The sequence below is a fragment of the Lissotriton helveticus genome, chromosome 4_1, assembly GCF_964261635.1.
Source record: "Lissotriton helveticus chromosome 4_1, aLisHel1.1, whole genome shotgun sequence".
In the NCBI taxonomy this organism is placed as follows: domain Eukaryota; kingdom Metazoa; phylum Chordata; class Amphibia; order Caudata; family Salamandridae; genus Lissotriton; species Lissotriton helveticus.
Genome location: NC_136063.1, coordinates 1,436,524,369 through 1,436,547,744, shown reverse-complemented (window position 1 = coordinate 1,436,547,744; position 23,376 = coordinate 1,436,524,369). Strand labels below are relative to the sequence as shown.

At 43.3% G+C, this 23,376-nt stretch overlaps 1 protein-coding gene across 1 annotated transcript in view; it reads right to left on the bottom strand.

Annotated features, from left to right (window-relative positions):
- Positions 1 to 22,706, bottom strand: part of MCUR1 (mitochondrial calcium uniporter regulator 1) — a 237,300-nt gene extending 214,594 nt beyond the window's left edge. The window contains exons 1-2 of the mRNA XM_078687987.1: positions 22,467 to 22,706; positions 13,007 to 13,126 (exon numbers count right to left, since the gene is read on the bottom strand). Coding sequence (XP_078544113.1) covers positions 13,007 to 13,126; positions 22,467 to 22,632 — 286 coding nt within the window. The 5' untranslated portion in view covers positions 22,633 to 22,706. The remainder of the gene's footprint in view (positions 1 to 13,006; positions 13,127 to 22,466) is intronic.
- Positions 22,707 to 23,376: the final 670 nt, after the last annotated feature.

Genomic DNA, 23,376 nt, shown 5'->3' with positions numbered 1-23,376 from the left:
GCTAATGTTTTTGTATCAATGACATACGTAAAACACCCTAAAGCACTGAATGACTGCCTTGAATGCTCCTGGGGCTAAATCAGCCGGGGGATCAAACAGGACGTTTCCCCAGAATCGGTGGCAAGAGCCTAAAGCTACTAAGTCTCTTCAACCCCAGCAAACAAACAAGCTAAAAAACATAACTGGGCAGGCACCTCTGACATCCTAGTAGAACATGACTAACTGGATTGGAGATAGAGTACTTCTCTCTGATGCCCAAGATTGCCTCTCTCTTATATCCCAGATGACCTGTGTGATGTTCTATGAAATAATACTTGAAATGGGCAAAAGTGAGGTTTCCTAGGAAGGGCAATGCAAGTGGTACATATGCACACCAATTAGAAATCATGTCTTTCCTTGAATGAACTGGGGAGTGGAGGAATAAAAGATGGTTGCATTTTTTGCAGCCATAGCAACAAGCATTAAACAGAAATGTGCCACAAAATGGAAGGGAGACAAAGTAAGTAGAACACTGAAAGTCTACAGGATAAAAATAGACCTTTCAAACCCCATGGGATTTTTCAGACTGAAGTGGCTCTTTCACAAATAGTGAATAGGTTTTCAGAGGAAAGGCCTAAAAAGCAAGGCATACAGCCATCTTTCTCCAACAGAGAAGATACTGTTGTGTTGTCAGTGTAGACTAGAATGATTTGCATTTCGCCAAATTGAGGAGGTCTCTCGATGCTAGGAAAATTACAACCAATTCTAAAATACTAATATGATGATTCTTTACCTATAATCCTGGATCTGCAACCCTCCTAAGGTAGCTAACCACACATAGTCGGAAGTATCCTATGTGCTGAAAACCTTTTATTCCGACTAGAGAACAGTACTGTGACTCAATAGTCAACCATGGGCTCTGAAGCCCTGCTGCAGATACTGTTGCACTTGAACTCTTTCAAAATAGGAAGCAGTTGACTGTGGGGGGAGGGGATTAGCTTTAGCTACTGCAGCAGAGAAACTGCTTGAACAAAGGGCACCACCAGGCCTGTAGCCCTGCAAAGGCAAAAAATGTGATAAGAGAGTTTGCCGGTAAATACTGGAATGTTAGCTGCAAAGCAGCAATCCTAAGGTGATGGAAGTCATATCTTCTTCACCACTTTGTACAGAAAAGTATTAATAAAAGTGAGGTGCTCCTTTAGTACCAGGGGGACTCCGACACATTCACAAGAGAGTTCTGGACAGGAAAGCAGAGATCAGCTGATGCTACTTATCTTCTGGGCCCTCGCCAGCTAGTCATATTGATGGGGGTTACGTTGCATCTCACTATAGCACGGAGGCCAGCATCACCGCCACTGCTATACCCATGACCATGAAAAGGGGAGCAAACTCGCCCATAAAGCAGCAGCATGTAATCTCACTCCGCACCAAACCCTCTTCTTGGGCAGAGGGCCATGTTGAACTGTACACCTGTTTATTTACAATGCCCAATCCTATTTCACTGCTAAAGCAAAGACAAGATTTGTGCTACAGACACAGTATAGAAGGACTCTTTAAAGGGGTAGAAGGCTGAAGTGACGAGTTTCCATGATGTCCCACTGATCCCAAATTTTGCAAGCGCAGAAGTCCGGATTGAATTCTGCTAGTGGCAATAGCTCTATAATCCTCAGCACCAGGAGTTTTCTGGACCTTGTGCTGCTTGAATTAGAAGTGAGGGTCAGATAGTTGAACAGGTGGGAGATGATGGCTTAGCTTCTTCCGCATTATAGGTAGAACCAACAAGGAATAGGAAGTTTGCCCCCAAGCTTTGAAGGAGTAGATTCTTCTAGGATTCTTTGATTCTCCCATCCTGCTGCCTCCTTAACCCTCCTCCTTAGAAGTTGCAAAGAAAGCAGAGTTCACATATCCTCTGGATGACTTCCAATTCTTCCCTTGCTGGTCACTAGGGGGCCTGTCCTATATGAAAATGTAAGCTGTGTTCCTGTCTACATTGGAGTGTGCCTGAACCCTGGGAGGAATTCAGGGAGAATTTGAGGAGAGAACTGAGAGGGTGTTTTCTATCAACACCAGGTTATACACTAGTGCAAGATCTGGTCTGTGAAGGATGGATAACAAGAAAATGTCAAACCCCGTTGGGGCCACAGGGCAAGCAGAGGCTATTGGGCCTTAGATGTGTGGCTTGGGTCATTTGCCTCTGATCCTCCAAGGCCTGTCCTACTATGGCTCTGCAACCTGGTCCGAGTAGAACCCCTTCAGTATTTTATTCTCAGTGGGAGTGATGGTCAGCAATCGGAGTCTTCTCAGGGAGGTAATTTGCGGTGTACAAACTCAGCACTCAACAATCACCCAGCAGTGCAATAAATGAATGTCCAACACAGTGTTTCTATGATAAAAGAACAGTACTTAAATCTACACACTTAAAACGCCATACTTCACAGCACATAAAACAGGCACAATTCTTGAAATGGTTTACTGCGCCCTGTGTTAGGCTCCACCCCACTCCTCTTTCAGGCATTACTCCGCCATTGGTCTAGCTCAGTCTCCCGCCTGGGTTTCAGCATCTCGCAGGCAGGTATTAAAACTTAGGTGTTGATTACCCGTAAATTCAGTTCCTATTGTTCAGCACCTTTAGAAAGTCTCAGAATTTCATCTCACCACAGTGCTTCCGATTTGAGGCAAGATAGATCAGCTGGAGGCTCGACCTCTCCAATTCAGGGCAGATCACAGCAGAATGGCAATGGGAGCCAACATCGGATGTCCTCACTATCAGGTGTCCACTCTGGTGAATGAAGGACCCTCTTATGGGAAGTACGAGGACAGCACTCGTTGAACGGCAGAGACATTTTGCCTCAGCGCAAATTTCTGGATGGAGGTACACTATGCCTTGAGCACAGAACTTGTGGTTGGGGGCACACTTCACTTTGGGCACAAAATTCATGGGAGCAGCAGCGATGACCGCTCTCCACGATTCCTTCAGGATTTGTCAACAGGGACAGTCTGCAGCCCATACTCCTCAGGGCACTGAGATTACTTTTCTAAGCTTCCTTTGGCTGATGGACAAACACAGTAACAAGGGTCAAGCTAATCAGGTACTTGACACCTCTGTACGGTTGTCAGGTTACCTTAACAGCAATTTGGCTTCAGGTGTTTCAGGTCAGACATTCAGCTTTTTCCAGCCAGGCCAGACTCCAGGTTATGGCCCCTCACTTTTTGGAAGTTGGCTGTTAGGCAGACGCCAGTTCTGGTTTCACAGTAGTCCTCTAAGAACTCCTCTTCAAGAACTCTTTGGTGCATTCCCTTCTCGGTCGAAGAGAACTTGCAAATGGAACAAGTGGGTCATTGGCTCCCACATTTACACAGTCAAAGAAGCCAGGGTATGTCGACAGATCCTCGGTCTCCATTGTCAGAACCAGAATGCGGTGGTTCTTCTTTCATCTGTCCTTCTGTCCTTCTAAGCTGTTGTCCAGGTACAGCCTTTGTGCAGGCTGGTTTTCCTCACAGCAGGGTAGTCTTCAGTACCCACAAGAGACACACAGAGTCTGAGCTTTCTGCACCAAACTCAATAACAGCCAAGCTGACACTGATCACGAAAGAAACAAAAGGCTGGCCTCACATGAAGGACCCTTCTCACCTTTAACAACTGAAACTGCAGTCCCATCTTTCACCCCCAGACTCCACCAACTGGCAGTGGTCAGGAAGGCTAATCAGCAGATCTTGTAAGCAAAAGGACACTAACCAAATTTCTTAAGACGCTGTGCCTCCTCTTTCTTTACGTCAGTGTCTAGGCCTCCTCCATCCAGCTTCAGGACTGTCAACAATACACTTCCAATTTCGGGGAACACAACCTCAACTCCATCCTATGCACAGGGAAAGGCCAGAGGCTTCCAAAAAGTAACCCACAGGCCTCCATTATTATCATTCACTCATACACACAATGCATGTCCCTACAAGCCACATATATACACACTTATAACATACAATTGGGAAGTTAGCACTACTAGGATCAAGTTTAGCAGACAGAAGCAGAACTTCAGATGAGTCGCCCAGTAGGCCTCCACTCCAATGACACAAATAAAAAGGTCTGGTCAAAACTAAAGATTTACAAAACATAAAATGCGGTCACCACTGCTCTACATCCTAAACCGATATCAGGGATGATAGTTCCTGGTCAGTTAAATGAGGGCTTGCTTGGTGCTCCTCTCCAGGTTATAGAACAGGTCCAGGCCCTCACTCATGTCAAGAGACAGATTAGGGTGAGGTTGAGGCCAAACTCAAAAACCAGAATACCAGATACTTGCAGTGAGGCCCTACAGACCTTACCATTAAAGGAAACGTCTAACATTCACTCCTAAACCTCATTTGTGGGGCAGGAAACATAATATCAGGCTTATCCATCACAAGGTCTGGGTGCCATATTCAGTTCAAGGGAACGCCTTTTTTAGTGTATGCATACGTAGGAAATGGTGCTGGAAATTGTTGTAAATGGATCTCAACACACTTCTAGTTATGTTACAGGTAGCTTTATTGTAGACACAGCAGAGCGCACAACTCGCCAGCTGACCAGACCATCAACTGACAAGAGTGGAACACTCCGGTACAAGTTAGAACACTCACAGGTATTCTGAGGGGCCAAGGAGGTAAGAACAAAAAGTAAGGGCTAATGACCACTGTCAGCCATGTTACATGAAGAACTAATATACAACACATCTTCCTCCTTTACAGAGAAAAAGTAAATCACAAAACAGGAAGCTTAATGTATGGAAGACAACAACAAAAAAAATTAAGACAGGTAGAAGGTCTACAACGTCGTGAACTATTTTAGTTCGCGAAGGCAAAAGAGCGTTTAGGGGTAAAGAGTGTCAAGAGTGAAGGGTGAGGTGAAAGACATCACCCAAAACAACTAACAGGCATCACCACCTACTCCTATTAGACTGACAAAAACAGGAAAAGACAGTCCACTTTCTCCAAACTGCCCTTGTCCAGCAACAACATGAAGAGACAGTTCACTTTCTTCAATCTGTTTCTGTCCCCCACCGCTTTCAGTTCCAAGTTGAAGATGAACAGCTCAACAGATGCCTCCATGCTGTAGTTACAGATTCCTTTACTGTTAGGTTGTGAGAGCCGTAGAACTCCAACAGCAGATACCACAGTCCTGGGTACTCTTCAATATTTCCAAGTGCAGTACCGCATGAGATGTTAGGAGTTTTTTCTAGCTTGAAGATTACTTTTTTCGAGGGTGGACCCTTAGCCCTAGTTGTGATTCGCTCTGTCCATTTTTTTTGTTCTCTTCTTTGGTTCTGGGACTATGCCCAGGTTCTGGGTTCTTTATCGCGGGCCTAAATTTCTTTTTTCAAAGATTCTGGACTCATAGACCCGGTTTTAGTTCGCGGCTTTGGTTTCCATTCTGGGCTCTCCGCCCTAGTTCTGGAACGTTTGCCCCCATTTGGTACTGGTTCTGGGACCTTCAGTTCTGGTTCTAGGACCTTTCTCCCAGTTGCCGGTTCTGGGACCTTTGTTCCCTCTGGTTCTGGGACCTTTGTCCATTGCCGGTTCTGGGACCTTTGTCCCCTCTGGTACTGGTTATGAAACTTTTGTCCATTGCCGGTTCTGGGACCTTTGTCCCCTGTTGCCGGTTCTGGGACCTTTGTCCCCTCTGGTACTGCTTCTGGGACCTATGTCCCCTCTTTTTTCCGGTTCTGGGACCTTTGCCCCCTGAGCTGCCAGCTTTTTTTTTTTACTACATCTACTGCATTTGAATTGTCTTCTTTTGTTACTTTTGCGGCCATATCATCGCTGTCCCTGTTCAGGGCTCATTCTAGAACTTGGTTTCTAGGATGACTTTGTCCCGGTTAATTTTCTCTGGTACAGTCCCCATACTAGGCTCACTTTAGACTCCAACTCCTGTTCTAGATTTTCTGCCCACTTTTCTATCTCTCTGTTACCATTCTGGTTTGTGGGCACTCAGACTCACTGCCTATATTCACTCATCAATATTTCAAGAATCCGTCAGTTCATTTTTTTTTTTTTTTTAAATCTTTTTATTGAATTCAAATAACAAGAAACATAGAAATAAAACAAAAGCAAGGCAAAATAGTACAAATGTGTCACTTCGTTGCTGGGGGGGGGGGTTACATATGCAAATCAAATGTCAGAAGAATACGATGATTGAGGGGGGGGGGGGAGGAGACAAGAAGCAAACAAGACATCTAAACTCCTACGGAGGAAACGTCAGGTTGGGAGGATGACAGGTCAGTATCCAGTTCCGGACGGGGGGGGGGGGGGGAGTACATATATCACCACGGTATGTGTTCCATTGAGTCCAAATTTTCCCCCATTTGCGGGGCGTGCCACAGGAAACATAAACAGTCTTCTCTCTAAACATGCACCAGTCCATGTTCTGTTGCCACACCAGAACTATCGGCGGCCTCTGGGCTCGTCAGTTCATTATTAACACTATAGATGTTAGAAATAATACAGTTGACATACGACGGCAGGAAGAAAACTGTTCTAAAACTAGCTACACATCTCTCTGACTCACTGTCAATCCCCGCGCAGCAATCTGGAACTTCCAATTAACTTAATAGTCAATACCTGGTCGTATAGACTGTGTGAGCCTGGGTTAACCATAAACGAAATGGAGGCAAACATAATAAACAGAACCCAAGCACAGATAAAAATCACAGAAAGAAATACCTTAAATGGGAAAGCAGATTTGTGAGGAACGGTATACCTGAACTCACGCTGGAACTTGAACAAGAGATGAAAGTGGTGTGCGCATCACCTTGAGCGCTGTTAAATGTGAAGCGCAGGAAAAGCGATGCGATGAGTGAAGAAATCAAAGATGGCCGCTCTACGCAGCGTCATGATGTTTTTGACTGTGTAAGCACAATTATTGATGCTGAAACGCTGAGGAAATGCTCTTCTCAAAGACGCCGCACCATAGTAACACTGCTGCTTGGCAACCTTTTGTAGATGCAGAGATCACTCATGCAGATGGAAGCGTGAGTACTTGGTAACTGACTCACGTTTTGGAAGAGTGACGTCAGGGGTGCCTCATAATTCTAATTGCCAAACACGTTCTAAGACCACCGGGGCTCGATGCTTGCCCCCGATCGGCGCATTACAGGTGCGAGTCCTCAGAGTGCCTGACCTTCACACCAAGGCCCGATCCTTGCCCCCGACCAAATCATCTCATGATGCAAATCATCACTGCCAAGCAGCACCAAATGGTGTTGGGGTCTGATCATTGCCCTCGCTAGGCACTTCCAAAGTGTAAATACACTGTCTTGTGGCCAACAGTTTATATGACATTCAGGGAGGGACACGCATAAATCAGCAATTGACTCATGGTTGGAGCGAGTGGTACTTGCTTCTTCCTTTCTTTTCCTTAGTTTCGTTTTTTGTAGTTTCCCCTCGTTTCTCAGGTATCTGACTTCTTTTAACCACTTTACATGCAGTAGATGGTTAGACCGCTGTGGGATCTTGGTGCGAGGTGCTGCTCCGGCTGTGTAGGGGCGTTCCCCCTCTGGTCTGGTCAGTCAAATTGTCGCCCAATTGTTGAAATGGATCTCAGGAAACTTCTACGTATGTTACAGGTAGATTTATTATAGACACAGCAGAGCGCACACCTTGCCTGCTGACCAGACCATCAACTGACAAGATGGGGACACTCTGGTACAAGTTAGAACACTCACAGGTATTCTGAGAGGCTAAAGCGGTAAAAACACAAAGGAAGGGCTAATGACCACTGTCAGCCATGTTACTTGAAGAACTAATATACAACAGAAATCTTCGCAGAATATTTTGACAACGGTCCACATCTGGAGGTAATACTCACATAAATACAGCATAAATGTGGCTTTGGTCCAAATGGAGAGAGGAGTTCTGGTAGAATGCTGTCAATATTATGCAGGAATTCCCCTCTGTTTTCGGTGGATCAACAGATTAAGAAGCTGGCATTTACACCTCTCCATCTTATAGGGAAAACCTCATAAAGAGAGCAGTTTTGGTGGGAGTAAACACACAGTGCTTCATCTGAACTATTTGCTGATCTTTTTAGCAATCACATTGAGTTCACTTCGAGACATCCTTCTGCAGAAATAATGAACAATGACCATCCTAGACCAGATTGTAGCAGAAACTAATTCTTAAAGGGGGAGGATGAATGCAGTATCATCATTAGCAAATGATGGCATACTACATTATTGTGTTCAGATTGCACAAGATTGTCATGCTCCGAATCCACCCGGTTGTCTTAGTCTAAGTTTATGAAAAACTGGGTTGGCAGGGAGCAGTTATCCCTGTCAGTTAAGTGGTGGGTGGCTGTCATGTAAGGCCCAGACCTGGATGGTAACATTAGCTTGGGTCAGTCAGCCAAAGGCACAGGAGCCAGGGGCATGGGTAGCACTGAAGAAGGAACCCAAGTGATGATCTGAGTTCAGCAGAGTGCAATAAAAACAAGGGAGAGGTTTCCTGAAATTTATAAGAGCTCACAGAAGGTCCTGCACACTATAACTCTGAGGAGAGTTAACTAGAAATTGCCCTGGTGAAGGCTGAACTAGATGATGCCATGGGCTGAGTGGATGAGGAATTGGCAGCCATGCAAGCACACAAGGCCAATACTACAGCCTTTTGTAGGTTCTTATATTGATTTCATGTCATACTTTATAGATCACTGTATTATTTATAAGTGTAGAATTCTGTATCTCTTTTTAGATTTCCAGAATGTACACAGTGAAGTAAAATAGTCTTCAACTTTATCCACGGTCTTGTTGCAGAAACAACGAAACAGCTCATTCCTCCCCCTCCCACCAGCTCTGGAATGTGCCGCTGCAGACTGCCAAGCGAAGAAGAGCCTCTCCGGTGACAGGATGTGCCAGATCCTTAATCTGCCTCCTCGCTACCATAGTAATGTTACAGCTCAATGAACTGCATCTTTGGACGGCCTTATTCCTACTACTTTGTCCCAAACCCGTCTGCTCAGTGCTCACCAGTACACCTGTCCTTTTCCATGTGCAGATGATACAGTGCACACAAGCAAAAGGGTTTTCTTTCCATCTCATACTAAAAGTTTAGATAATGGTTCTTGTGATAGTAGAAAGCACATGCGCTGTCTGGGTCTCTTTGTTTAATGTGATGCATTAAAGACACACATTATAGCCTTGAAGTTCTGAGCACAGCTGACCATGCACGCCATGTATGTTTATGCTGACTACTATTAAATATCTTCTCAATTCTTCCAGTCTTTGCATTTGTTACATCTTGCATTTTGGCTATCAACAAACGATTGACTCATCCACAAACAAGCAGAAATAAATTACCACATTTATGCCCACGACACGCAACTTTACTAGAAAATTAAACCCCACTCCGATATCCTTCACCTAAATGACACCCTGACCAAGATCCAATATTGGTTCCACCATAATCATCTCAAACTCAACCCCAAAAAAACAGAAATCATTCTCTTTGCACCTAAAAACAACACACTTCCCATACAAGACCGGATCTCGGACCTTAATGCTCTCAACTGCTCTTTCACCACTTCTAATTCAGTTAAGTCTCTAGGCATCACCATTGATAACAGCCTTAACCTCACCTCCCACATTAAAACCTCAGCCAAAGGAGCACTCTTCTCTCTCCGTCATCTCAAGAAAATTAAGCCCTTCATTCCGGCTGATGACTTTAAAACTGATGTCCAATCGCTGGTCCTGTCGAGAATCGACTATGGCAACGCTATCCTCGCTGGAACACCTAAAGTCCACCTTGCTTCACTCAAATTAGTACTCAACTTAGCTGCTCGACTTATCTCCGACTATAAATGTTTCGACCACATCTCACCCGCACTAAAAACCATCAAATGGTTACCCATCGAAGGCAGATCCTCCTATAGGATTGCATGTATCACGCACAAAGCCCTTCATCAAAACACCTCACGCTACTCTTCTCCTCATCCTCCCTCCCTGCTTTCTATATCTACTTATGACTCCCAGCCCTACGCACGACCTTTCACTGATTCACTACTCCTGCTACTCCCCTAACTCCTACTCTCTTCTTCCCCTCCTTTTTCTCTTCTCTATCACCCTCACCCACCCTCCCTAACCTAAGTCCTCACTACCCATGTTAGCTTAATACATATGTTCTGTAAATAGCTTTCGTAAATTATCTGCTTTCTTTGTTATATTGGCTCTTGTTTTGTTTTAATGTTTTTGAATACTGTACCTCATCACATACCTATATAGCGCTCCGATACCCCTGGGTCTAACCAGCGCTATAGAAAACCTTTAAAATGAATAAATAAAAATAAATAAATAAATACATTTGACTGAGAAGGCAGGAGGAGTAGCACAGTCCCAGGAATTCGGAGATTTTTCATCACGTAGCTCCTTAGAAGAGAACAACCATTTTCCTTGAGAAGGATTTGGAAAAGCCAACCTTCTCAAGGAGGTAGAGTAGTGGCTGGTTTCCCCAGAGATGGAGCTACCAGCAGTTCCCATCAAAGGTGGGTTTGTGGTGTTAAAGCTGAAAGCTCTCAGGCATGGGATGCACAGCTAAAAGGAGACTACAGTTCACTGTCAGAGTTCTGACAAATATAAGTAGACCATCCTTGAACAAACGTAGGTGCCAGAGGTGTAAAAGTGGGTCTAAGTTTCACTGGTGGCCCAGATGTAGGCAAAAGATGCAAGTGGCATTATAGACAGCAGCAATCTCCTGCATTCTGCACCAGAAGCACCCAGAGGTCCAGCTCCCTTTAAGAGGTACAAATCTTGGCAGATACCGCTCACAAGGATAATGCTATGAATCAGGTCAAATGGGTAATTCTGAACAACTCCTGTCCAACGACACACCTATAAGAGCATGGAGATAATGACCTGTATAGGAGACTAGCCAATTTGCACCAATATATATTTTCTAGAGCATACCATTTTATGCTTATAGTGTTAGGAGGCTACTGGTGGGCCTCTCATGCTGTGTCTAGTATAGAAGCATGGACAGCAATGGATTTTGCAAGCATTGCAGGTTTCCCGCCCTGTCCACAAATGGACCCATACGCTTTAGACATAGTGAAAGAAAAAGAGTGCAGAGTTTTTGGATCCAAGATGGTGGTTGTATATTGCTATCTGCGTGGCCGGCCGAGTAGTATATTATGTAGTGATGGCGTAGGCTTGGTCAGAGTACAAACAAAAAAGCCATGCTATAGTTTTTTGAGGCACATACTATTTAATGTGTCTTCCCATATTAGCCGAGCTGTGCCGTCCAATTGCCCCATTGGACCTTAATACATGGATGCAGTTGATCTAACTGACCTGTGCTGTGGTTTGTTCCACTGTTGTTGATAAAAGGATTCACTCTGCAAACAAAGGGATTCATGGTAAAAACTAAAATATATTAATATAGTAAACCTTAAATTAACTACAATCTTTCCAAGTGATTTTTTGAGTAGGTTAGTATCAGGCAGCTAAACTTCCTATCAGAGGGCCTGATTACGACTTTGGCACTCCTACAACGGACGGGGAAATGCGCCGTCCACAGTAGGACTGCCAGAGCCATGGTGCTGCCGCCCGCCAGATAAGAACTTCAATCCTGATCTGGCGGATGTTCCTGCGGCAGTTGGACAGCAGTGGTCTGTTAGGCTCATAGAAGAGCCTAAAAGCAAACCGTGGCTGCCAGACCAACGACTGCACCTTCCTGCACAGTGTGCATACATGCCACACAGTGCAGGAGCTGGAGGTACAAATCCAGGGGGCACAACATGTGCCCACATGCATACATCCGCAGAGGCACCAGGGGGACCTGTAATGCCCCCCCCCCCTTGTTGTCTCTCAGCCACCTTTTTCAAGGCAGGCTCACTACCGTGAAAAGGGAGGCGGAGAGATAACTCAAAATATACTCGGCGGTACCGCTGTGGCACCGCCAGCATATTTCAGCCTCTGACCCCTGCGCAACTGCCTTGGGATCCTGGATTCCCGACGGTCGCATCAGTCCTGTGTCGGTCTGACAGCCACATGTGTAATACTGTGGGCGGGCCTTCAGTTTGGTGGTGGTAGGACTGCCACCATGAGTATGGTGGTCATATGGCCTGCCGTACTCGTAGTCATGCCCAGAATGAATAGTGTCATGATAAATGTGGAGCAAAAGCCTAAAAGACTGTTTTGTACAACAAACCCTTTGCATTCATTAAGAAGCATATGATAAGGGTCATTGATAAAAAGCTGAGCAAATATATCACACCAGAAAACTTTTAGCATGAAAAAGAGACCAGAATATGTAAAAAATTAAAGAAACCAAAGAATGAAAGAAACCAAAGTGTGCAAGTCACATATCTGAAAGAAAACAAACAAATAGAGAAATAGTAAAATATACCCAACATACCTTTATCCTGATCTTTTATAATTATGTAATCAATTGTTCAATTTACCTAAACTAAGCAGTTTCGTGAACATTCTAGAGAAAGGTTTTTAAGCTTTGAATTTAGAAACTGTACTACAGGGCTTTAGATGATAAAAGCGTTCTGCCATTTAAATCCAGTAATTTAACCAGGTGTTTTCAATATCTCCACCAGAAATACAAGCCCTCTCTCGAATGATATGATTTGTGTATGGTAAAGGTCTAGACATTGAAAGATAGATGTTTTTCTGTCGTTTAGGAAGCGCAATGTGAGGTTCTAGGGTATAGGACCAAAAAAATAAAAACCCCACAACACACTCCCAGCTTGTTACTGTTTTCCAGCTGGTGGCTTTGGTTTCAGGGTGCTGTGATAATCCCCTCACCACACCCCAGTATGCCAATCGCAGATGAAAATGAAAGATGGTGCAATCCAAGACACGTAGTTTAAAGTGGGATACAATGACATTATAAATTGACTTTTAATTTAATTTTGAATGTGTAACCAAAATGTAATAAATTGCGCAGCATATCTGGAACAATTCAACTAATATGTCACAAGTCATACTGGGTGTCCTAAATGTAGAAAACAAAAGTATTGTTTCACTATCTGTCTTAATTTGAAGTTTCAAACAAAGATTACCTTTCATCTCCAGATGACGAACTAAGGCATGGGTGTCGTAGTATAATCTTTTCCCCTCAGATGAGAAATAGTCCCCTTTTCCAATGTCATGCCGCAGCAATAAAGTAGAAGTATGAAATTCTAAAAACAAATAAGAAACATATAGTTAAGTAGGTCTAATTAAATCAGTAAATAAGCACAAAATTAATTGTTACTGCTCATATGGACTTAATATGATGGGTATCCAATTTGCGGTTATGGTTCAATCACATGAATACATCAATATCTGCTCTGATATGGCATAAAAAAAATCAAACCCTGTAGCTTTTCAACTTGACATCTTCTGTAACTCGCAAACAATAAAGAAGCAGCCAGCATTGGTATATATCATTGAACAACCTCCTATTCAAACTCTGCCACTCAGCCCAAGTTAGTCAAACAACCACAATACCAACTACATGAACCTGAATCTAGGAGTCAACAGAGGCTTTAACATGACTGTCAACACCCTCATTTTGACCGCTTCACCGCCCACAAACCCCGATTATAAAAAAAAGGCTCCTTGGGACCACCAAAACGAAAGAAAAATAATATTTTCCGGAAAAAATACATTTTCTTAATGCTTTGTTTTCACTCTTAAACAATAACAAATTTACAAGGATTCAGGTTGCAGAACCACTTAAAGCCGGAGAGTTTAGGCCCATTTCCCTGCTCCCGTTCTTCTCCAAAGTGGCTGAGAAACATGTAAATCAACAGTTATCAAACTCCATGGAAGCGGCAGAGCTGCTTCATGAGACCCAGTCGGGCTTTCGCCTGCAGCTCAGTTTAGAGTCTGCTCTGCTACTAGCTGCACTAATAATGTAGGACCTAACTGCAGTCTTTGATACCGTGTCCCAGGGCATTCTGCTTGAATGGCTATGGAACTACGGTGTCAGTGACATGGCTGTACAACGGCTAGCCTCCTTCTTACAGAACCGCACCTTTTAGGTGGTTCAAAAGCTGGGTTCATCTGAGCTCCTTTTGCTGCGACACAGGATCTGCATTGAGCCCCATCGTATTTGATCTCTATATGTACCCCTTAGCGGATGTCATCGAGCATTACGACTTTAACATCATGTCCTATGTCAATGACACGCAGCTTATTACCCTGTCCCAGGATGAAGGAGACACTGCACCTCGGTTAAGATCCTGTCTGTCTGAACTGGGAGGATGAACTGTAGCTGCCTCAAACTAAATGCAGGAAAAACTGAGGTTCTTGTGTTAGGGAAGCCCATAAGACCCTGTTGAGGAATTATAAAAGGGAAATCATAAAGGCCAAACAAGAACATTTCACGGCCTTGACAACCTCTTTGACCTCCCCTAAAGAGCTCTTCAGGGTAGTGGACTCCCTCATAACGCTTCAAACTCCAGATCCCGTAGTAGCTTCCCAAGAGCTTTGTAATAACATTGCCTCTTTTTTCCAGGAGAAAATCTTAGACATACACTCTGCCTTGGAGACACAAAGATCTCTTACGATTGGGCCCCCTGCCCTGGGAGCTATGGACCATGCCCCGGCAGAACTACCCTTTTTAAACACCTTAGATTCTTTTCCCCCTCTCTCTTTGGAGGACCTAGACAGCCTACTAAATAAAATTAAATCTGGCTCCCCCTTGGATGTATGTCCTCTTAGGATCCTCAAACAGTGCAGAGACATTTTTCTGCCCCCGTTGGTTGACATTATGAATAGAGCCATTAGGGATGGCCTTTTTCCCACCCAATGGAAAAATGCGGTGGTAAAACCCTTACTTAAAAAGGCCTCCTTGGATCCAGCAGTTCTAAAAAGTTTCCGACCCATCTCACTCCTTCCAGCCCCTGCAAAGATGCTAGAAATACATCTTAATAAGCATCTGGCTGCATTTATAGAGAACTCGGGTTGCCTCGACTCTTCCCAACATGGATTCAGGAGGGAACACAGCACGGAGTCGGCCCTCACCATCGTGTTGGATAATATCCGCACACGTGTGGATGGGGGCCAGACCTCCCTCCTGATCCTCCTGGATCTGACGGCGGCCTTCGATACCCTGTCTCCCTCAGTATTAACAGCCCGGCTGAGGGAGATCGGGATTCTGAGAGCAGCCTTAGAGCTACTCACTTCTTTCCTCAACCATCGAGTGCAAAGAGTGAAGTTGGGGGAGTACCTATCTCCATCCCTGCCTGTGCAATGTGGGGTCCCCCAGGGGTCGGCTTTAAGTCTGACCCTATTCAACATCTATGTGACCCCACTTGCCAGGCTAATTAGATCTTACGGGATGGAGATAGTATCCTATGCAGATGACACCCAGATCCTCGTCTCTCTCTCTCAGTCAGATATCCCGACTGCCTCTAATTTTCGATCTTGCATGGAAGCAGTCGGGCAATGGATGATTTATAATTAGGCTGTGGGGTTTTAGGTTTAAACCTATAATAACTGATAAAACCCCACTGAAAGAAAAATAGCCCTCACCGGTGAAAACATATAAACACTGAAAAAGCACCTGGACAACCACAAACTAAATGCCATTCAAAGAAAGGAAAAAGAGAGTGAAAGAGTCATTTGTATCTTCCTGAAGGGGTCAATACAATGAAACTGTGTTATACAAGTAGCAGTAAGAAAGACTGGCTAACATTATTCTGCTTGAGTTTTGTTCTTTAGGGATTCTTTCACCGATAGGTAAAGTGGCTGGTTTCATACAAATCTTTCCTAATATGTGTCATCACATTTACCCACAGAGAATGGGTAAAAACCCTTAATACATCAGACCATAGTTTCTAGTGGGTCAGTATTGATAGTAGGTGAATTGCCAACACCTCAGGCTTTAAACACTCAATGCAAGGTATAGTGACAAATATGTATAACACCAAGCATCTGGGATAGTGGTGAAAACATGACACCAGACTTTTGGAAAACATGGAACGCAGTGTCACTTGTAATGCTCTGCAAAAAAGGTTCTTTCCAAGTTCAACAAAGATTGGAGTGATATTGTTTGTATTTGCAGTGATTCAGCTACATATATAAAAAAAAGTTGTGTGATGACCTGTCAAGATTGATACCTGAGCTGAAGTGATTCCCTGTAGTAGATCCTTGCCACTTGTTAAATGGTATGCTGAAAGAATCTTTACAATCTTAAGAGTTAATGAGGGATGCTATTGACTTTTTAGTCCATTATGGTGCACTGGTTTCTAATGCACAGGAACTAAAAAGCAAATATTTATCATTTCGTGCTTTATGTGGCATCAAAGAAAGTGTCATCCCAACTGTGTCCCTTAGCTGATGGTTCTCAGCCCAATGGGCTAAGAATGCTGAGACGGCCTTTTCACAGAAGTTTACATGGGAAGGAAAGAGCGAGCGCACATGACCCAAAGACTCACTGAAGATGTATTGTATGGTGTACTACAATAAGATGAATTTGCAAAAACCTATTTGGACCTCATATACACTATAAGTACATTGTCTATATACCATGTTCTTTCAGTGCAGAAAGCAAGCAATAATAAAAGCAAAACATTCTATAAACACCAGAAAAACACTTTTTCAGTTGTTTTTAGTGGCACGAAAATGTGTAACCACTGATAACAACTGTTTTTTAAGATATTGAAAACACTGAAAAAACCCCACCAGAATTTACTAAAAATAGAAACTGAAAACAGGAAAGCTTATTTATAATTCATTGAAACTGAATGGAGAGAAGACGGAGGTGATGGTGTTCGGAGGGAAAGAGGATGTATGGTCATCTGTTTGGTGGCCAGACTCATTAGGAGCCTGTCCCACTCCCACCTCCTCGGCAAAAAATCTAGGGGTTATGATTGATCCCTCCCTAAATCTGGACAAACAGGTCAACAGAACTATCTCCACTTGCTGGGGCATTATTCATATCCTTAGGAGGATCAGGCACTACCTGTCATTACAGGCAAGAAAACAGCTGGCAGTGGCCCTCATTGGCTCACGACTGGACTACTGCAATGCGCTGTATGTGGGACTGAATAAAAGTCTACTGCAGCGCCTGCAAGTAGTCCAGAACGCTGCTGCCAGGTTTGTCCTTGATCTCCCCAAACGTGCCTCAGCTACAGCAGCTAGAAAGCTGCTGCACTGGCTTCCCGTGGAGTACCGTATCCATTTTAAGATCCTGTGTATGACCTATAGGGCATTGGCTAAAAACAGTGCCACGGGTGTAGGATCCATCTTGTCCCGCCATACTCCTGTCAGGAACCTGCGCTCTTCGAGTAAACTTCTTCTGTCAGCCCCTCGCTTTAGGAGGGCTAAATGGGGGGGTAGGGCTTTTTCCACCTTGGCGCCTAAATGGTGGAACTCCCTCCCTCTAGATCTAAGATCTCTACCCACTCTTGAGGCCTTCAGAAGTGCCCTGAAGACCCATTTATTTGTGCAGGCCTATCTGTAATGGTGATATGTCCATGTTTATGATATATTTTGTTAGGCGCCTTGATACCTTCGGGTTATTGTTTGCGCAGTATAAATTTTATTCAATCAATTCAATCAATCTATCTGGTCCACTGCTTGGTGGCCGGATTCACTTGGACCGCTACCAGACCCCACGTCTGTGGTGTCGTCTAGCTCAGCCTAGAAGGTTTCTTACCGACACCCGTGACGTCACCTTTGGAATGTTGAGGGGGGAATTGGATTGTGGGTGAACTGTGTTTGGCAGTTGGCAGCAGCTGCGGTGGGACGCACTTGTGTCCCGCACTAACTCCTTATATAATAAAGAACTTAACCTACGCCTGGCCTCAGAGTATTCTTCACTACAAAGTCGAAAGTGAAAAATCTCGTCATTTGGTTTGAGGCTAGTCTGTCATTTGACAGTCAGATCGCCAGCCTGGCAGAGAATTGTTTTGGAATTTTAAAAACTTTGAAGAAGATCATTGGTTTGATTCCAGCTGCCAGTCTGTAGTCCAGGCTCTGGTAATATCCAGACTGGAATATTGCAACGTGCTGTATCTAGGAGCCTCACAATTCAGATAAGGGAAGCTCCAGAGGATGCAGCATGCAGTAACTCGCCTGATGCTCAACCTCCAGAGGTGTTCGCTTATGGGTCCAGCTCTCACCAAATTACACGGGCTGCCTTTGAGCAAGAGGGCCTTTCAAAGCTATATGCTTCAGTCATAGGTTCTTGAATGGGAAAGGGCCTCAGTATCTGCACTCTATTGTGAAGTCTTATCTACCTGGCAGAAGCCGGAGGTCTGCAGGGGCCTCTTTAGCCATGATTCCCACAGTGAAAAGAGTACAAATGGAAGGATGCTCTTTTAGCCTCCAAATTATGGAACACCATGCTCCTGACACTGAGACAGGAAAGTTCTAAACTAGCCTTGCAAAAGAAACTTAAAACCTGGCTATTTAGACAAACTAAAAAGCCATTTTGAGCATGATGCATAGGTTCTTTCTCTGTGAGTGAATTTTTTGCACGGGGACAATTCGGCTGAAGTAACCATGCGTTCTATAGATCATTTATTATTAAGTACAGTAGGTCCCAGGGAGTCAGGGACATTGGACACTCAACTCTTACATATACTTTCCTCACCCCGCAACTACCTTCGAACACAAGCTTCTATGTATTATCCATCCTAAACCCTCCATTGATTCTCTGAATTAGTTCTCCAGCTGACTCTTCTTGATCGGAGCAGGGCAAAACCGTTATATTCTTATATTGCTTAGCACCTATGCATGACTATCTTGGCTTTTAGGCTTTTTCATCACAACAGGCAAATTAAATATCCATGTTCGAATCACACATTTTAGATCAACGTACTAATCAACTGATTAAACATTATTTTTCCTTGAGGCTGCTTTTTCTAAATAATGTTTTTAAGAAGCTTTAGTTGCCTCTGAAATACTTCCAAATATTTGTACTCGAGCCAAAGGAGTAAAAACGTGCAAGTAGAAATGTACCTACGTTGAGTTAATGTTCAAAATATTAGTTAACATTGTGCAGTTCTATTCCCCTTTTTGAAAGAGAGGCTGCAGTCCATTTCTTTAAAAAATGCTTGCCATGTTTTTCAACAGACGTCTTGTAAGGGGAGTATGAAACCTAAGGTTGACTTGAAGAAATAATTACATTTAACCCAGCCGGACCATGAGGACAATATTTCAATGAGAATTATCTACAAATAGCTGATCCCTTTATTAGGGCCAGATGTACAAAAGGTTTTTTTTAGGTCACAAAAAGCACAATTTTGCACAGCTAAAAAGCTTTTTTTAATGTACAAGATGCAAAATGTGATTTGATAATGTAATTTGCATTTGTGATTCAGTATTTGGAAGGGGCTTGTTTAGGGCATCCCTTTCAAACATCAATATCGAATCGTAGTTCTATGTATTTATGTTTTGCGACTGAATTCCAGTTGCAAAACATTAATACTTTACCACCAATTCTTCACTTGGTAAACACGTGTATTGTAGCTTTAGGCTGCCCATTTTGTAACTCCTAGAGCAACCATCGCAGCCAGGCTACCTAAATAGAAGGGTTTTACCCTCCTACTTAAACAGATCCCTGAGGGTACCCAGCTCGTGTCCAGGGAAAGGGCCACAGTTTGATGGTGCTGACTGGGCATGTTACGGCCTAGGGTGAGAAGCTTTGCCTCTTTCCCCCTAGACCACCAGGTAAGAAGCTACTCACCACCAAAGGGGATAACTGCTATTGGGCTCTAGGTTACTACCACATCTGGGTAAAAACTCTCACTTGGCGAGGATCCCATGTACTGGGTCTGGGGGGCTATCACCCCTGGGTACAGCCCATCATCAGGATTATAAGTGATTTTCGCTTCTAGACGCAGCCCTCTGATTGGACTCTAGGTAATTATCACTCCTGACTGTACCCGACCTACTGGGATCTAGGAGCTTATCACCAGGGTTACAGCTCACCAATAAATCATCTAGGCATATAGCCACCCCAGGTGCATCTCCTCTCCAGTTTCACAGGGAGAAGACAGTCACCACTAGGACAGCAACCCCTGATTCAGACTGTTGTGCATCGATATGGTATATGTGTCTGCCTGTGTGTATGCATTTGGATGAGTGTCTGTTTTGTCGGGTTTTGTGATTGGGTTCATTAGTGTTGTCCAGGTATTGTTTTTGTCAAGTGTTGGACTTGTGTACTTTGACTAACAGATTTCTTCTGTCAAGGAAAGGAGACGTGTTGCAAAATCTTGTCTTCCATTATAATGTTAATGACCTGCTGGAATTCCAGTGTATGATTCACTGCTTTCCATTCTTGTTGAGATTGGAATTCTTCTTGCCATTTTGAGCTTGTGACACCTTAATTAAGACCAGGCACCACAGTTCAAACTGACAAGTAGAATTATTCGAACCTCAACAAGAATGGAAACCAGTGAGTCGGATGCTGGAATTCCAGCTAGTTATTAACATTCTACTGGAAGACAAGACTTTACAACAGTGTGCAAGACATTCGGGAGCCCTTTTTCTGGATGTCTTTGCTTCCAAGGACAATGCCCACCTTCCCAGATTCTGCTACCGCAATCTGGCAAAGAGATCTGGCTGGTGCTTGCTTGTTCTGTGAAGTGGTCCAAAAAATTGTTGTACACCTTTCCCCCCTTATTCTTGATTGCCAGATTGGTATTAAAGATTCAGAAGAAGGAGGAAGAGATTATTATTGTGATTCTGTTTGACCTCAGAGGATGTGGTGCAGTCCTGCTGAATCATTTAGTCCTCTCGGCTGTATCATTCTAGTGGCTCTGGCTTAGAGATGTGTCCCGGGCAAGTTATAATTCTGGTACTGGTGAATGATTTTGGCTTATGTCAATCCAAATGAAACTGATAATTTATTTTATAGGCTTAACTGTATAGACCTACTTGAACTGTCGCCCCTACCAGAAGGGCACATACATGCAAATGGAAACGTACAAATCAAAACGTGTACCTGACCATGACTTCTATACTGCTGTGAGTTGGTATGTAAAATCTTAATAACATTTTTTTTCTTTTAAACTGTATACACCTAATATTGTTTTATACTGAATCTAAATAAATATTACTGGACACAACCACTCTCTGCAAACCCTCGTGAAATTTCAGAGCCATGGGGAAATGCACGTTCCAGATAGCCTGTTAAAGTGCTTTAAAATTGGTAGGTACTCAGCACCTGCACTTCTTTAATTTGAAAGAGAGCAAACATGCACTTCTTAGACTCTTAGGGCAGGTGAAGTACCTTTAAGGGGAGAGGACCTGTAATTCTCAGTAGAAAACAGGTATTATGGGATATTGAGTACCTACAATTTCATATTTCTATTTCATGCACCAGTCTGCTTTTCGGGAGTACATTGCGTGGGTGTGCTTCCAGCTTCAAGCAGGAACAGAAGAGAACAATGCGAGGCGGCAGCAAGGTAAGTAATTTTGATGTTCTTCTATTTCACCCCATAACGTCCCCGCCTCCCAATGTTACTCAGTGGAAGCTGCCATTGGAGCAAAGTGCACAGTCCTAAGGCCCACAAAAACGAGATCAGAAAGATATGGAGAAGTAAGCCAAAAGATTTGGGGGAAGACCACCCCAAGTCTAACAGGTCTAACACATACCAGTAACGTATGGAAGATATATGAAAGTATGTGAAAGTATACCCATTCGTATCCCCTCCCTATGTATATAGAGATAACTCTAATCACTAGTATATGCAGTAGACCTTTGTACTCTCCACCATTCCTATGTGGCTCTTAGAGTATATCCACCCGTATCCCTTCCCTATGTATATAGAGATAACTCTAATCACTAGTATATGCAGTAGACCTTTGTACTCTCTACCATTCCTATGTGACTTTTAGAGTATATCCATCCGTATCTCTTCCTTGAGTGACTCTACTATTGGTACGTCTGCAATTTCTCTTTCTGTTTGTATCTCTTCCTTATGTGACTTTGCATCTTGTACATTTGCAATTTTTTCTGTTTGTATCTTTTATGTAACGCATGGAATCCTAAGTCCTTATGTTTTTCAACTGGTTCTTATGTAAAGCGCTCTGACACCTTCGGGTAAAGTTCGCGCTATAGAAAATCGCATTAAATAAAAAAAAAAAAATATATATATATATATATATATATATATATATATATATATATATATATATCAACTTCAATCAATGACATTCAAAACTGAAGTCTTTTAGCAATGCATATGCCTAAGCGGATGGTTTAACTTCGATCTGAAATAAAAGATACAGCCAGATTTCAGTTGTAACTGATACAGTAGCTAACATTTTGTTGCGAGTAATGTAACTGATAGACTGAAAGCGTGTACTATTGGGACATTTAAAGAACTCTTCAATACAGTTGCGAACACAAGGATTTTAAGTCAGAGAATCTACTGTTATGCTATTTGTCCCCCAAGGCTGTACATGCTAGTACAAGTACCAAATCAAACAGTGTGATCTTGCGCAAGGAATCCAGTAATGTATCCGTTTACAACCCTACCTTCTTCTCATTGGCCCGCCCCGCCCCTCCATGCTCACCCGTCCTGCTGCAAGCTGCTTGTAATCTGCTGTTCTGGGCAGACAAAAAGGATTCGGAATAGGCATTCAGGGGTGACAGGCATTTGAAGTTGAATACACGCCATAGCGAGCACCCTCTTCCTTCGAGAATTCTTCTGCCTGTGATTACAGCAGCAGGAGGCGCCATAATACAGCCACAAACTCAAGGCATCCGCAAATTGTCCCAACTCCCAGGGCATGTCATGAAAACAAGCACAATTGATTTTCAAAACAATCCATTAATGGCAAAATATAAAACAAGGCGAAAACAAGTCCATCCCCTCATAAAGAGAAAGAGTGGCTACTAAAACACATTAACGAAAAATAAATTGACCATTAGGTAACTAAAGTGTCTCCCAGAGGCATTTTCTCCTTATTAAACATAATACAATGTTTGTCAACAATAACGTTTACATTGTAACCTGACTGCTTTCGTGCGCAAAAGTGCACTGTGTAATTGGGGGCCATGTTGGTAAGGAAACATTTTAATTGAATTTGACACCAGCAGCGGATGTGGGTTACTCGGCTAAAGGGGACCCTAACACTTTGGTCTTTTAAAGTTCGTTCTTTGAAATCAAGTATTGCAGTAGCAGACCTCAAATATATAATTGTTTTATCCTAAATACATTGTCGTGCTATTTTTAGTAGGTAATTATAAACATATTATTTTATGTAAAGTCATTTAATTGATAAATACAAATACTTAGTTGGTAAATACATCAAAAATAATGCACGTAATTTGCCTTTAAATTCTTGCCACATAGCAAATCCAGTTAAAAATGGCTCACGTTTTAGGAAGCATGGGATACAACAACCTTCACAATAGCTTGCCTTTCATTTCTTTATTGACTAACGTGGCCGGGAACACGCTGTCTGTCTACTGGCTGCTATT